This window comes from Oncorhynchus mykiss, chromosome 11, assembly GCF_013265735.2.
Source record: "Oncorhynchus mykiss isolate Arlee chromosome 11, USDA_OmykA_1.1, whole genome shotgun sequence".
Classification (NCBI taxonomy): Eukaryota; Metazoa; Chordata; class Actinopteri; order Salmoniformes; family Salmonidae; genus Oncorhynchus; species Oncorhynchus mykiss.
In genome coordinates, this window is record NC_048575.1 from 25,802,626 (window position 1) to 25,817,256 (window position 14,631).

Genomic DNA, 14,631 nt, shown 5'->3' on the forward strand with positions numbered 1-14,631 from the left:
GTATAGGTAATTTTTCCCCAAAAAAGATTTAACTCAAAAAACATATTGGTCGGGCTCTAAAATCTACATCTCATCATTATAGGCTAACATGGAACCCAAACCAGCTGTGCGCCATCGTGCATAAATATATTTTGTCCCCCCACACCAAACGCGATCACGACACGAAGGTTAAAATATCAAAACAAACTCTGAACCAGTTACATTAATTTGGGGACAGGTCAAAAAGCATTAAACATTTATGGCAATTTAGCTAGCTAGCTAGCTTGCACTTGCTAGCTAATTTGTCCTATTTTACCTGAAATGCACAAGGTCCTCTGTTCCGACAATTAATCCACATATAAAACGGTCAACTAAATCGTTTCTAGTCATCTCTCCTCCTTCTAGGCCTTTTCTTCTTTTGACTTTATATTGTGATTGGCAACTTTCATAAATTAGGTGCATTACCGCCACTGACCTCGTTCGTCTTTCAGTCACCCATGTGTGTATAACCAATGAGGAGATGGCACGTGGGTACCTGCTTCTATAAACCAATGAGGAGATGGGAGAGGCAGGACATGCAGCCCGATCTGCGTCAAAAATAGAACAGACTTCTATTTTAGCCCATGGCAACGCAGACGCTCGTTGGCGCGCGTGAGCAGTGCGGGTGCAATAATTGAATAATATAGATTTCTAAATGTATTTTGCCATGCTCGCGTGAGCGGTGTAGTCAGCCTCACCCCCAGACATTTGCACCAACACAATACTATGACGGCTATAAATGTCCTAACTATAGGTTATACATGGATCTTTCCACAGAATACCTGTGCCAGCTAAGATCTCAACTCACAGTTCTCCTCTCTCCCCTATACAGCGTCTGCTCTCACATGATCCCTTTGTTCTGTCCGTCTCGTTCCAGAGGTATAAATTGCATTCGTGGAGGGAGGCTGCCTGTCTGGAAGGGAGCTCTGCTTGCTTAAAAACATTTAACAGCTGTAGAGCACACTCGCTGCATTAAACTCACACCAGATTAGGGCTGTAGCCTGGCCAGCTCCACAAACACACACAGGCTGGTGCGGGATAAACACAACAGTGATGCGCGGGTTGACTCACAACCCTCAGCCCCCGCGGTTATATCCACAGGGCGGGCGGGTTTGAAGTCAAGACATACTGTGTGGATGAACGGCGGGTGGTGGGTTGAATAAAGAGAAAACAATAGCCTACCTTAAAGTTGCACTATGGAGAAATCGCTCAGCCATTTCCTGGTTGCTAAAATTTAATAGTTTGCTTAATTTCAGTTTTTGATACAGAATAAGCTACTATAGTGTAGAGAATCATTGTACCGTCTAAACCACTGTGAAATATATTTTCCATAAGCAAAAATATGGTTGATTCAGCTGTTTGAAGCTGGTGTACAAAACCGAAAGTAAAAAAATTCAAACTTAAGAACGGGAAGCATAGAAATAGCAAACATAGAGCCGATCTACCGCTTTAGTCTTGCTTTCAAGTAGAATGATAGATGTATAACTCACATTTCCATGTGAATTTGGTCAGGTCGCCCAAAAAGTGACATATTGCCACTTTAAAAGAAATCCATAAATATATAATTATTGTGAAACGTATAGGCTACATTTAGGTTTTTATTTCATTATTTTAGGCTATCTGGCATTAGTGCATAAGCCTAAGCTTTGGGGCCTAATTATACACGCACTAAATAGCCTACACACCAACCACCAAATGCTTTTGGGAACGGGCAGAAAAAGTGAACTCCGATCCACCGAGGGAAAATGGACAATGTCAGAGTATAATTCATGAAGAGAAAAGCTGCAAAAAGGAAAGTTGAAAATAACGAGGAGGGCCATAAAAGGAATGTTTTAAAAATATTTGGTGAAGTGGTAAAAGAGGATGATTGTGAGGCGACTGTCACAAGAAGGGGACTTCAAATCAGGGGTGCAACTTTCACAAAAAATGTGTCCCCCCATTTTATCCTTGGAATGTGATACAAAATGAGGTAGCGGTATGCTTTAGGACCAAGTGGACGCCTCCGAGCTTCGGGTAGGATGTTTGGAGTGTTTATGCGACTGGATAAAATAAAATATACACTGCTCAAAAAAAAAAGGGAACACTTAAACAACACAATGTAACTCCAAGTCGGTCACACTTCTGTGAAATCAAACTGTCCACTTAGGAAGCAACACTGATTGACAATACATTTCACATGCTGTTGTGCAAATGGAATAGACAACAGGTGGAAATTATAGGCAATTAGCAAGACACCCCCAATTAAGGAGTTGTTCTGCAGGTGGTGACCACAGACCACTTCTCAGTTCCTGTGCTTCCTGGCTGATGTTTTGGTCACTTTTGAATGCTGGTGGTGCTTTCACTCTAGTGGTAGCATGAGACGGAGTCTACAACCCACACAAGTGGCTCAGGTAGTGCAGCTCATCCAGGATGGCACATCAATGCGAGCTGTGGCAAGAAGGTTTGCGGTGTCTGTCAGCGTAGTGTCCAGAGCATGGAGGCGCTACCAGGAGGCAGGCCTGTACATCAGGTGTTGTGGAGGAGGCCGTAGGAGGGCAACAACCCAGCAGCAGGACCGCTACCTCCGCCTTTGTGCAAGGAGGAGCAGGAGGAGCACTGCCAGAGCCCTGCAAAATGACCTCCAGCAGGCCACAAATGTGCATGTGTCTGCTTAAACGGTCAGAAACAGACTCCATGAGGGTGGTATGAGGGCCCGACGTCCACAGGTGGGGGTTGTGCTTATAGCCCAACACCGTGCAGGACGTTTGGCATTTGCCAGAGAACACCAAGATTGGCAAATTCGCCACTGGCACCCTGTGCTCTTCACAGATGAAAGCAGGTTCACACTGAGCACATGTGACAGACGTGACAGTCTGGAGACACCGTGGAGAACGTTCTGCTGCCTGCAACATCCTCCACAGCATGACCGGTTTGGCGGTGGGTCAGTCATGGTGTGGGATGGCATTTCTTTGGGGGGCCGCACAGCCCTCCATTTGCTCGCCAGAGGTAGCCTGACTGCCATTAGGTACCGAGATGAGATCCTCAGACCCCTTGTGAGACCATATGCTGGTGCGGTTGGCCCTGGGATCCTCCTAATGCAAGACAATGCTAGACCTCATGTGGCTGGAGTGTGTCAGCAGTTCCTGCAAGAGGAAGGCATTCATGCTATGGACTGGCCCGCCCGTTCCCCAGACCTGAATCCAATTGAGAACATCTGGGACATCAACTCTCGCTCAATCCACCAACGCCACGTTGCACCACAGACTGTCCAGGAGTTGGGAGCATGCCCAGGCGTTGTAGGGAGTTCATACAGGCACGTGGAGGCCACACACACTACTGAGCCTTATTTTGACTTGTTTTAAGGACATTACATCAAAGTTGGATCAGCCTGTACTGTGGTTTTCCACTTTAATTTTGAGTGTGAATCCAAATCCAGACCTCCATGGGTTGATACATTTGATTTCCATTGATAATTTTTGTGTGATTTTGTTGTCAGCACATTCAACTATGTAAAGAAAAAAGTATTCAATAAGAATATTTCATTCATTCAGATCTAGGATGTGTTATTTTAGTGTTCCCTTTATTTTTTTGAGCAGTGTATATAGTACCAGTCAAAAGTTTGGACACACTTACTCATTAAAGGGTTTTTCTTTTTTAAACAATTTTCTACATTGTAGAATAATAGTGAAGACATCAAAACTATGAAATAACACATATGGAATTAATGTAATAACCAAAAAAATAGTGTTAAACAAATCAAAATATATTTTATATTTGAGAGTCTTCATAGTAGCCACTCTTTGCCTTGACAGCTTTGCACACACTTGGCATTCTCTCAACCAGCTTCATGAGGTAATCACCTGGAATGCATTTCAATTAACAGATGTGCCTTGTTAAAAGTTCATTTGTGGAATTTCTTTCCTTCTAAATGCATTTGAGCCAATCAGTTCTGTTGTGACATGGTAAGGATGGTATACAGAAGATAAAAGATAAAAGACCAAGTCCATATTATGACAAGAACAGCTCAAATAAACAAAGAGAAATGACAGTCCATCATTACTTTAAGACATGAAGGTCAGTCAATCAAACGCAATGATGAAACTGTCTCTCATGAGGACCGCCACAGGAAAGGAAGACCAAGAGTTACCTCTGCTGTAGATGAGAAGTTCATTAGATTTAACTGCACCTCAGATTGCAGCCCAAATAAATGCTTTACAGAGTTCAAGTAACAGACAAATCTCAACATCAACTGTTCAGAGGAGACTGCGGGAATCAGGTCTTCATGGTTGAATTGCTGTAAAGAAACCACTACTAAAGGACACCAATGAGAAGAATAGACTTGCTTGGGCCAAGAAACATGATCAGTGGAAATCTGTCCTTTGGTCTGATGAATCCAAATTTCAGATTTTTGCTTCCAACCATGTGTCTTTGTGAGACGCAGAATAGGCGAACGGATGATCTCCGCATGTGTGGGTCCCACCGTGAAGGATGGAGGAGGAGGTTTGATGGTGTGGCGGTGCTTTGCTGGTGATACTGTCAGTGATTCATTTAGAATTCAAGGTACACTTAACCAGCATAGCTACCACAGCATCCTGCAGCGAAACGCCACCAGATCTGGTTTGCACTTAGTGGGACTATCATTTGTTTTTCAACAGAACAATGACTCAAAACACACCTCTAGGCTGTGCAAGGGCTATTTGACCAAGGAGAGTGATGGAGCGCTGCATCACCCGACCTCAACCGAATTGAGATGGTTTCGGATGAGTTGGACCGCAGAGTGAAGGAAAAGCAGCCAACAAGTGCTCAGCATATGTGGGAACTCCTTCAAGACTGTTGGAAAAGCATTCCTCATGAAGCTGGTTGAGAGAATGCCAAGAGTGTGCAAAAATGTCATCAAGGCAAAGGGTGGCTACATTGAAGAATCTCAAATATATTTTGATTTGTTTAACACTTCTTTGGTTTACTACATGATTCCATATGTGTTATTGCATAGTTTTGATGTCTTCACTATTATTCTACAATGTGGAAAATAGTAAAAATAAATAAAACCCTTGAATGAGTAGGTGTGTCCAAGATTTTGACTGCTACTGTATATATATATGTCGCCCCACTTCTTAAATTAAACTGAAATCTGGACACTGACTGTAGGTCTATAACCTCTCATATAACCTTAATATTAACTTCTGCAAAATGGAGCATTTATAGCAGTAAAATTATACACCAAATTTAAGCTAAATTTTTACTCAGGAACAGGAGTGAAGAAATATGATGCATTTCTTTCACCAGAGAGAAATGAGAATAATCGACATCCGCGCCGCATGGGGAGCTGTTGTTGTTGGGGGTTAACTGCCTTGCTCAAGAACAGAGCAGCATGCCGGCTCAGGGATTCAAACCAGCAACGTTTTGGTTACTGTCCTAATGCTCTTACCCGCTAGGCTTCCTGCCACAGATACCATCTGTAGAGGTGTTATCATTATCAGCTTCATAAAAGCTAATAGTAGGCTATTTCAACTACATAAAATATGCATCCAAGCCAAACTGAATTCTATCGATCTATGATATTATTCTGGTGAGCAAGGCTTTATTTAGTCTTCTAGGGCAACATTTCATGACAGAAGAGAAGCTGAATGTACTTAATTATAGGCAAGTTGACTAACAAATCATTTCCAACATTTTGGTAGGCTATCAGCAGAAACATATCTAAAATCAGGCAACAAAAAATCTTGCACCCCCTGTCAAAAAAAAAATTGTTCTGCAATATCTGACTGTAGCCCACAGCGCATTTTCTATATTAGCAGGTTAGGGTCGGGTGCAGGCCTCAGATTTTCACATACAGTTGTGCGGTTGCGGATTGGTTATTAGAAATTTCAGGCTGGTGCAGGTGAACAAACAGCTGAACCGCACACCACTAACACACACACACACAAACACACACACACACACAGTGGACTCCATAAGCTCTTTGGTCCTCCCATAACACACCCATTGCATGGAAGGGCCCTATGGAGGGGCCCAGAGTAGAGGACTCGACTCTCCCCAGTTCCGACCAACACACAAACCCAGGAAGGTAGTCCAGCCCAGACCCGGTCCCACAGGCACTGACAGACGTCACAGGATGCATTCTGAATGGCACCCTATTTCCTATATAGTGCACTATTGGGCCTTGGGAATAGGGTGCCATTTGGGGGTGGGAGATTCTCATAATGGATAACTGAATGAGTGAGTTAGGGGATTTTTTTATTTAGGAGCCAAGCATGATGGATTCTTTTCTGGGTTTAAGGGAAATGACTGCATTGCAAGAACAGTTTTTGTTTTAGTTGTTTTTTCTATGTTTCATGTGCATTGCCCCATCTAAATTGTGTTTTCCATAATCATGACATTAACCATCAATTTCCTTTAGCCTAACATGTTATAGGCCCCAACCAAATATAGGCTATTAATTAACAAAAAAAATCACATTCAATAACACTTCAACCTCGCATGAGTGTGGGACGAACACATGACTTAATGTCCTACCGTCCATATTCTCTCTGTCGCTGATGTGTTGTAGGTTGCAGCCCGTATCCTCTCTACTCAGCTCCGCTTCGGGGCGGTAGGGTTCTAGCCTCGAATGGGCATTTCTCCGGATCTTGGGGCTCGACGATACGCAGCAGGAGGTGGTGTTCCCCATCGTTAGGTCCCTGTAGTAGGCTAGAAAGGCTAAAGTATATTTTCCGTCAGCGTCTTCCTAGGTCTCGAAACGGATGGATGAGAGAGATATAGGGCGTAAACGCGGATTCTTTGTCAGCGCGCGGGTAGATCGAACGAATATTTCTGCAGCTCTATTACACACCCTTGTCCGGTCCTGACTTGCGGCAGCTGTAACATAGAGCCATTTAAAACTAGAAGGAACAAATACATCAGAATGCTAGGCTACTCCCCCTGAGCCAAATCCCCCCGCGGACCCAGAAATCTGCTCTGCCCACGCAATCTCCAGGTTTATCGTCGGCTGTTGCCTTACAATTTGAACCAAATCTGCAATGTCGTTTTAATCATTTTAGAACTATTCGAATAAAACTCTGATATCGTTCAAGATACAACGCTGCATTGTAACCGACGCATTCCGTTTGTCAGTGGAGCAAGCAACACTTACAGCAAGCAACACTGTAGCCGTTTGATGGAAAAGGTTCCGGTTCAAGTGGGTGGTTACAAACTAGCTCGCTCAAATACATGAGAAAGGACCATACCATACTGTAGCCTAGGTTTACTTTCCCCTCTCTTCAAGTAGTGAATTGTGTGCCATTCAAAACATTCTACAATGTTAAAATGATATTTGAATCTCCCATCAATTGATTGAAGACCAACCATCCGTTAATCTTTTGTAGGGCTATCGAATGTGGTTGAAAATGGCTTGTTGCCATTAATTAACAGTAAATGCCTCTGTGAGATTATCTGGGATTAGTGAATGTTAATGTAAACAGAAAGGAATCCTGATGTATAATCTATTATAGTGAATGGCACACTTTCATCTGGCAGAGGTTCAATGTCCTGACATGCCTCTATAGACTGAACTGTGTTCATGACAATGTATAGAAATGGGACATATGTGAAATACGAGCTATAATGTACTGTAGTAGTAACATTGGTATCAGCAGATCTATATATATTGTCTGCTGTGGTGCTTTAGTGCATCCTACTGGTGCAGACATCTCATTACAAGTCAGAAACAAAATACAAATGTTGAAAAAGGCTAAATCAAGAGACTTATTTTGTGATGCTGTTGAACTGAGTGGGGAGCAGTGCAGGTCTACTGCAAGCGGTTTTCCGTTCACCGTCACTAGCCTCAGTAAACACAAAACCAACTGATGCACATTTTGAAATCTGCAAGGTTTGAAAATCTGGGCTCCCGAGTGGTGCAGCGGTCTAAGGCACTGGGTCTCAGTGCTTGAGGTGTCACTACTGACCCTGGTTCAATTCCAGGCTGTATCACAACCGGCCATGACTGGGAGTCCCATAGGGCGGTGCACAATTGGCCCAGCATCATCTGGGTTTGGCCGGGGTAGGCCGTCATTGTAAAAAATAATTTGTTCTTTATTGACTTGCCTAGTTAAATAAATACAAATTGAAAGTGCGAAGTGACAGAGGATCTGTGAGAGAGACTTTGCTTACTCTGGGAGACATTTTAGGGGTAAAGGGTTGTAGGTCTTTATTGCATACCCTTACTTATAGGTCAGTGGTTATAGGCTAAAGAAAGCATTGCACTGTTATGAGGATTAAGATGACGTTTGATGAAGAAAGGATCTCAAATCAAAATCATGTGATAACACAGTTTTGTCATTCAGCAGACACTCTAATCCAGAGTGATTTACAGGAGCAATTAAGGTTAAGTGCCTTGCTCAAGGGCACATCAACAGAGTTTTCAGCTAGAACGCTCAGGAATTCAAACCAGCAAACTTCCAGTTACTGATCCAACACTCTTAATCGCTAGGCTACCTGCCGCCCACTGTCCACTAGGGAGAGCAAGCGTCTTACATGGAAAATTACACATGAGCCTCAAAATAGTAGCCTATACTGCTTTTCTGCAATTCAACCACAGACACATTATTTGTGTGTCAAACTGTTCAGCCTCAGATATTGGACACATTACTTTCAGAAATCCTCTCCTCATGTTCTACTGAACTGTCTTTTCTCTCTGGATGGTAGTGAGTTCAGCTTGTTGTTTCATAATCAGGGGTTAAATAGGGACATAGCCACAGGAACTAGGGGTGCTGAGGGTGCTGCAGCACCCCCTGAAAAATCAGAAGAAAAAAAAAAAAATCATAAAAAAAATGTTTTTTTTCCTCACAAAAGTAGTGCACTGGGGCTTTACTCGTCCTGTATCAGCAGACCGATATAGAAAGGAAAGGGAAAGGGAGATACCTAGTCAGTTGTCCAACTGAATGTATTCAACTGAAATGTCTCTTCCACATGTAACCTAACCCCTCTGAATGAGAGAGGTGCGGGGAGCTGCCTTAATCCACATCCACGTCTTTGGCACTCAGGGAACAGTGGGTTAACTGCCTTGCTCAGGGGCAGAACGACAGAGCCATCTGTAGCACAGCCAAAAAATAAAATCTCAGTTCTCCGTCCCGTCCCGTCCCGTTTGGCTAGGGTTAGGGTGGAACTGAGATGTGGATATGAAGCTAGGGTTAGGTTTAGTTGTGGTTGTGGTTGAAGCCAGGATTTGGGTTGAACCGGGATGTGGACATGAAGCTAGGGTTAGGGGACTGGGCTAACTCGTCCTTTGCAGCTGGTTCAATAGCAGTGTGTCTGTGGGTTATATGCACATCCCAAACGTAACTACCAGTGCCGGCCAAAAATACAAATGGTGCTGTATATGTTGGTGCATGAATACAGTAAAGCAAGAACTGGAACAGCATTAGCCACGTGCAGGCTTTTCTCAACAGATAGCCATTGCGGCAACCCTACCTCCATTTTATCAAATCTGATTTATGGTGAGAATGTTTGGAAACTCAAATATATCTATAGGGCTCAAACACAACTTTTTTGTTTATAGAAGTAAAGTAGTATAGGAACACCAGAAAAATACTACCTTTGGAGCACATACCTGGACTAGCCTATCCAGACCCTTTCCTGCCATTTTACATCATAGGCCACCTGGGCAAGTTACAGGTTGTTAGCCAGCTAGGTAAAATGACTGGACAAGGTTTGTTAAACAAATAGTTAGCGGCCCGTGAATAAGCTAATTTAAAATGTACAGTGTCATGGTTTATAAAATTATAACATTTTACCTGTGATTCTGAGATAGAAAAAAAATAAATAATGTACCTCCACTAATATCATAACTTTTTAACAGTTTCGGATGGAGATGAGCAGTTCTCATTAATCATGGTTCACAGAACAGAAAACTGAAGGAGGCTTTTATATATTTAAAAAATGGTCGCCAATGGGTTCAGGGACCAATAACTGTCACACCCTGACCATAGTTTACTTTGTATTTTCTATGTTTTGATTGGTCAGGGTGTGATCTGAGTGGGTATTCTATGTTTCATGTCTTGTTTGTCTATTTCTATGTTCAGCCTGATATGGTTCTCAGTCAGAGGCAGGTGTTCGTCATTGTCTCTGATTGGGAACCATATTTAGGTAGCCTGGGTTTCACTGTGTGTTTGTGGGTGATTGTTCCTGTCCTTAGTGTTAGTTTGCACCAGTTTAGGCTGTTTCGGTTTTCATTACGTTTATTATTTTGCACTGTTTGTATTTAGATTCGTGTTGCTATAGTCAATAAACATGGATCGTAATCTACACGCCACATTTTGGTCCGACTCTCCTTCACATACAGAAAACCGTGACAGAATCACCCACCACAAAATGACCAAGCAGCGTGTCAACAGGCAGGAGCAGCGCGAGGAGATGCGCAATAAGGATTTCTGGACATGGGAGGAAATCCTCGACGGGAGAGGACCCTGGGCTAAACCAGGGGAGTGTAGCCGCCCAAAGGTGCAGCGGGAGAAGAAACAACAGGAGCAGCCCAAAGAGGAGTGCAGTATGGAGTATACGACTTGGGAGGAGATCGACAGGTGGGCGGCCGACCCAGGGAGAGTGCCGGAGCCCGCCTGGGATTCGATGGAGCAGTGCGCGGAAGGATATAGGAGAATGGAGTTTGCGAAGCAAGCAAGGCGGCGCGGACGGAGGCCCCATAGTCAGCCCAAAAAATTTCTTGGGGGGGGGGGCTCAGGGAGAGTGTGGCAGAGTCAGGAGCCAGACCTGAGCCAACTCTTCCTGTTTATCGTGAGGAGCCAAGGAGAGCAGAACCAGAGCCGGTGTTGGAGGTGAGTGAAACAGACTGTGAAGGAGTTAATGGGGAAATTGGAGGAGAGAGAAATGAGGGAGTTGCTGTGTTGGTGCATTTTGCATAGAATTCGCCTGACGGAACGTGTCAGGGATTTGATGGCACCTGGGTTAGCGCTCCATACTCGTCCTGAGGTCCGTTTTAGTCGGCTGGTGAAGTTGGTTCCAGTCTCACGCATCAGGTCTCCTGTGCCCATCCCTAGCCTTGCACGTCCTGTGCCAGCACTATGCATCAGGCCTACAGTGCGCCTCGCCTGTTCAGCGCAGCCAGAGCCTCTCTCATCTCATGCGCTATCGGAGTCTTCCGCCTGTTCAGCGCAGCTAGAGCCTCTCTCCTCTCCTGCGCTGCCGGAGTCTCCCGCCTGTTCAGCGCAGCCAGAGCCTCTCTTCTCTACTGCGCTATCGGAGTCTCCCGACTGTTCAGCGCAGCCAGAGCCTTTCTACTCTCCTGCGCTGCCGGAGTCTCCCGCCTGTTCAGCGCAGCCAGAGCCTTTCTGCTCTCCTGCGCTGCCGGAATCTCCCGCCTGTTCAGCGCAGCCGGAGCCTCTCTCCTCTCCTGCGCTGTCGGAGTCTCCCGCCTGTTCAGCGCAGCCAGAACTGCCAGTCTGCAAGGAGCCGCCAGAGCTGCCTGTCTGCAGGATGCCGCTAAAGCTGCCAGCCTGCAAGGAGCTGCCAGCCTGCAAGGAGCTGCCAGCCTGCAAGGAGCTGCCAGTCTGCAAGGAGCTGCCAGTCTGCAAGGAGCTGCCAGTCTGCAAGGAGCTGCCAGTCTGCAAGGAGCTGCCAGCCTGCAAGGAGCTGTCAGTCTGCATGGAGCAGCCTGAGCTGTCAGTCTGCATGGAGCAGCCTGAGCTGTCCGTCTGCATGAAGCAGCCCGAGCTGTCAGTTTGCAAGGAGCAGCCAGAGCTGTCAGTCTACATGAAGCAGCCAGAGCTGCCAGTCTGCAAGGAGCTGCCAGTCTGCAAGGAGCTGCCAGCCTGCAAGGAGCTGTCAGTCTGCATGGAGCTGCCAGTCTCCAAGGAGCCGCCAGAGCTGCCTGTCTGCAGGATGCCGCAAAAGCTGCCTGTCTGCAGGATGCCGCCAGAGCTGCCAGTCTGCAAGGAGCCGCCAGAGCTGCCAGTCTGCAAGGAGCCGCCAGAGCTGCCAGTTAGCATGGAGCAGCCAGGGCCGCCAGTCAGCATTGAGCAGCCAGTCAGCATGGAGCAGCTGGAGCTGCCAGTCGGCATGGAGCTGCCAGTCAGTATGGAGCAGCCAGAGCCGCCAGTCAGCATGGAGCAGCCAGTCAGCATGGAGCAGCCAGAGCTGCCAGTCGGCATGGAGCTGCCAGTCAGCATGGAACAGCCAGAGCTGCCAGTCAGCATTGAGCAGCCAGTCAGCATGGAGCAGCCAGATCTGCCGGTCGTCCAGACTCTTCCAGATCTGCCAGTCGTCCAGACTCTTCCAGATCTGCCAGTCGTCCAGACTCTTCCAGATCTGCCAGTCGACCAGACTCTTCCAGATCTGCCAGTCGACCAGACTCTTCCAGATCTGCCAGTCGACCAGACTCTTCCAGATCTGCCAGTCGACCAGACTCTTCCAGATCTGCCAGTCGACCAGACTCTTCCAGATCTGCCAGTCGACCAGACTCTTCCAGATCTGCCAGTCGACCAGACTCTTCCAGATCTGCCAGTCGACCAGACTCTTCCAGATCTGCCAGTCGACCAGACTCTTCCAGATCTGCCAGTCGACCAGACTCTTCCAGATCTGCCAGTCGACCAGACTCTTCCAGATCTGCCAGTCGACCAGACTCTTCCAGATCCGCCAGTCGACCAGACTCTTCCAGATCCGCCAGTCGACCAGACTCTTCCAGATCCGCCAGTCGACCAGACTCTTCCAGATCCGCCAGTCGACCAGACTCTTCCAGATCCGCCAGTCGACCAGACTCTTCCAGATCCGCCAGTCGTCCAGACTCTTCCAGATCCGCCAGTCGTCCAGACTCTCCCAGATCCGCCAGTCGTCCAGACTCTCCCAGATCCGCCAGTCGACCAGATTCTCCCAGATCTGCCAGTCGACCAGATTCTCCCAGATCCGCCAGTCGACCAGATTCTCCCAGATCCGCCAGTCGACCAGATTCTCCCAGATCCGCCAGTCGACCAGATTCTCCCAGATCCGCCAGTCGACCAGATCCGCCAGTCGACCAGATTCTCCCAGATCCGCCAGTCGACCAGATTCTCCCAGATCCGCCAGTCGACCAGATTCTCCCAGATCCGCCAGTCGACCAGATTCTCCCAGATCCGCCAGTCGACCAGATTCTCCCAGATCCGCCAGTCGACCAGGATCTGCTGAAACCGCCAGCCAGCCAGGTTCTGGTAGTTTCTACTACCTGCCTGGGCTTCTTCTCAGTGCTGAGCTTCTTCTCAGTGCTGAGCTTCCTCTCAGTGCTGAGCTACCCATCTGTCCCGAGTTACCTCTGTCCCGAGCTGTCCCTCTGTCCCATGTTATCATTGTGGTGGGTAACCTATTTAGGGACGTTTAGGAGGGGGATTAAAACTGTCATGGAGTGGGGTCCACGTCCAGTGCCAGAGCCGCCACCGCGGACAGATGCCCACCCAGACCCTCCCCTATAGGTTCAGGTTTTGCGGCCGGAGTCCGCACCTTGGGGGGGGGGGTACTGTCACACCCTGACCATAGTTTACTTTGTATTTTCTATGTTTTGATTGGTCAGGGTGTGATCTGAGTGGGTATTCTATGTTTCATGTCTTGTTTGTCTATTTCTATGTTCAGCCTGATATGGTTCTCAGTCAGAGGCAGGTGTTCGTCATTGTCTCTGATTGGGAACCATATTTAGGTAGCCTGGGTTTCACTGTGTGTTTGTGGGTGATTGTTCCTGTCCTTAGTGTTAGTTTGCACCAGTTTAGGCTGTTTCGGTTTTCATTACGTTTATTATTTTGCACTGTTTGTATTTAGATTCGTGTTGCTATAGTCAATAAACATGGATCGTAATCTACACGCCGCATTTTGGTCCGACTCTCCTTCACATACAGAAAACCGTGACAATAACAATGGGAATACAACACAAAACAATGTGATTGTTAGAAATCTAACCAATAGGAGGCCATTTTGAAACTTATAAAAACCTCCTTAAACCTTAAAATCCGTAAACCCTCAAGACGGTGGAGTTGAATTTCCTTTTCACAATCAGAGGTAAAATGAACGATACAATGTATAGACTTTGCTCGTCGCCCAAATATGATAAAAATGTAACAGCCAGAGCTCAACGTACAAAAAACAAATGTAAAAACTTCGCTTTCACCCAGTGGCACAAATATAATTTTGCCATTTAATAAACATTTTCTAGGTGCACTGGTGCCTAGAGATTATCTCAAATTCCCGAGAACCTTCAACAACATTTGTGATAAGTGCGTCGAGGCATGGATGCTTGTACAGTAAGCTAAATTGTTATCGACAGGAGCAAAAGGTGAGAGAAAAAAAGACTCCCTGCATCAATACTGTGGCAGCCTTGAGGACTGTACAATCATAGTGTCTTATTCAAAGTACAGCACAGCATGTTCTGTAAAGAAAACCAAGCCAAGACTGACAATCAACAGAACAAGGTGATAAATCTCCCACCCAAGTCAACAGAGTGGTACACAAACAGTACACAGATTGGCCCTTGGATAAGCGATTAAGTTGGCAAATGTTAAATAACCCAATTGATAGTGATGTGTCTGTGCCAGGCATTATAACAAGTAGTCCATGCTAGTTATCCAATAGCCTGATATGATGCTGAGATTAAATTGTAGCTAATTACTTTAACATAATTGAAAACTC

The 14,631-nt window shown here is 46.1% G+C and overlaps 1 protein-coding gene across 4 annotated transcripts in view; it reads right to left on the reverse strand.

The window, feature by feature from the left end:
* ccny (cyclin Y) overlaps positions 1–7,161 on the reverse strand; it is a 62,641-nt gene extending 55,480 nt beyond the window's left edge. For all 4 annotated transcript variants that reach the window (XM_021620598.2, XM_021620596.2, XM_021620597.2 and 1 more), the window contains exon 1: positions 6,514–7,161. In XM_021620598.2, coding sequence (XP_021476273.1) covers positions 6,514–6,667 — 154 coding nt within the window. In that variant the 5' untranslated portion in view covers positions 6,668–7,161. The remainder of the gene's footprint in view (positions 1–6,513) is intronic.
* Between the last annotated feature and the right edge of the window lie 7,470 nt (positions 7,162–14,631).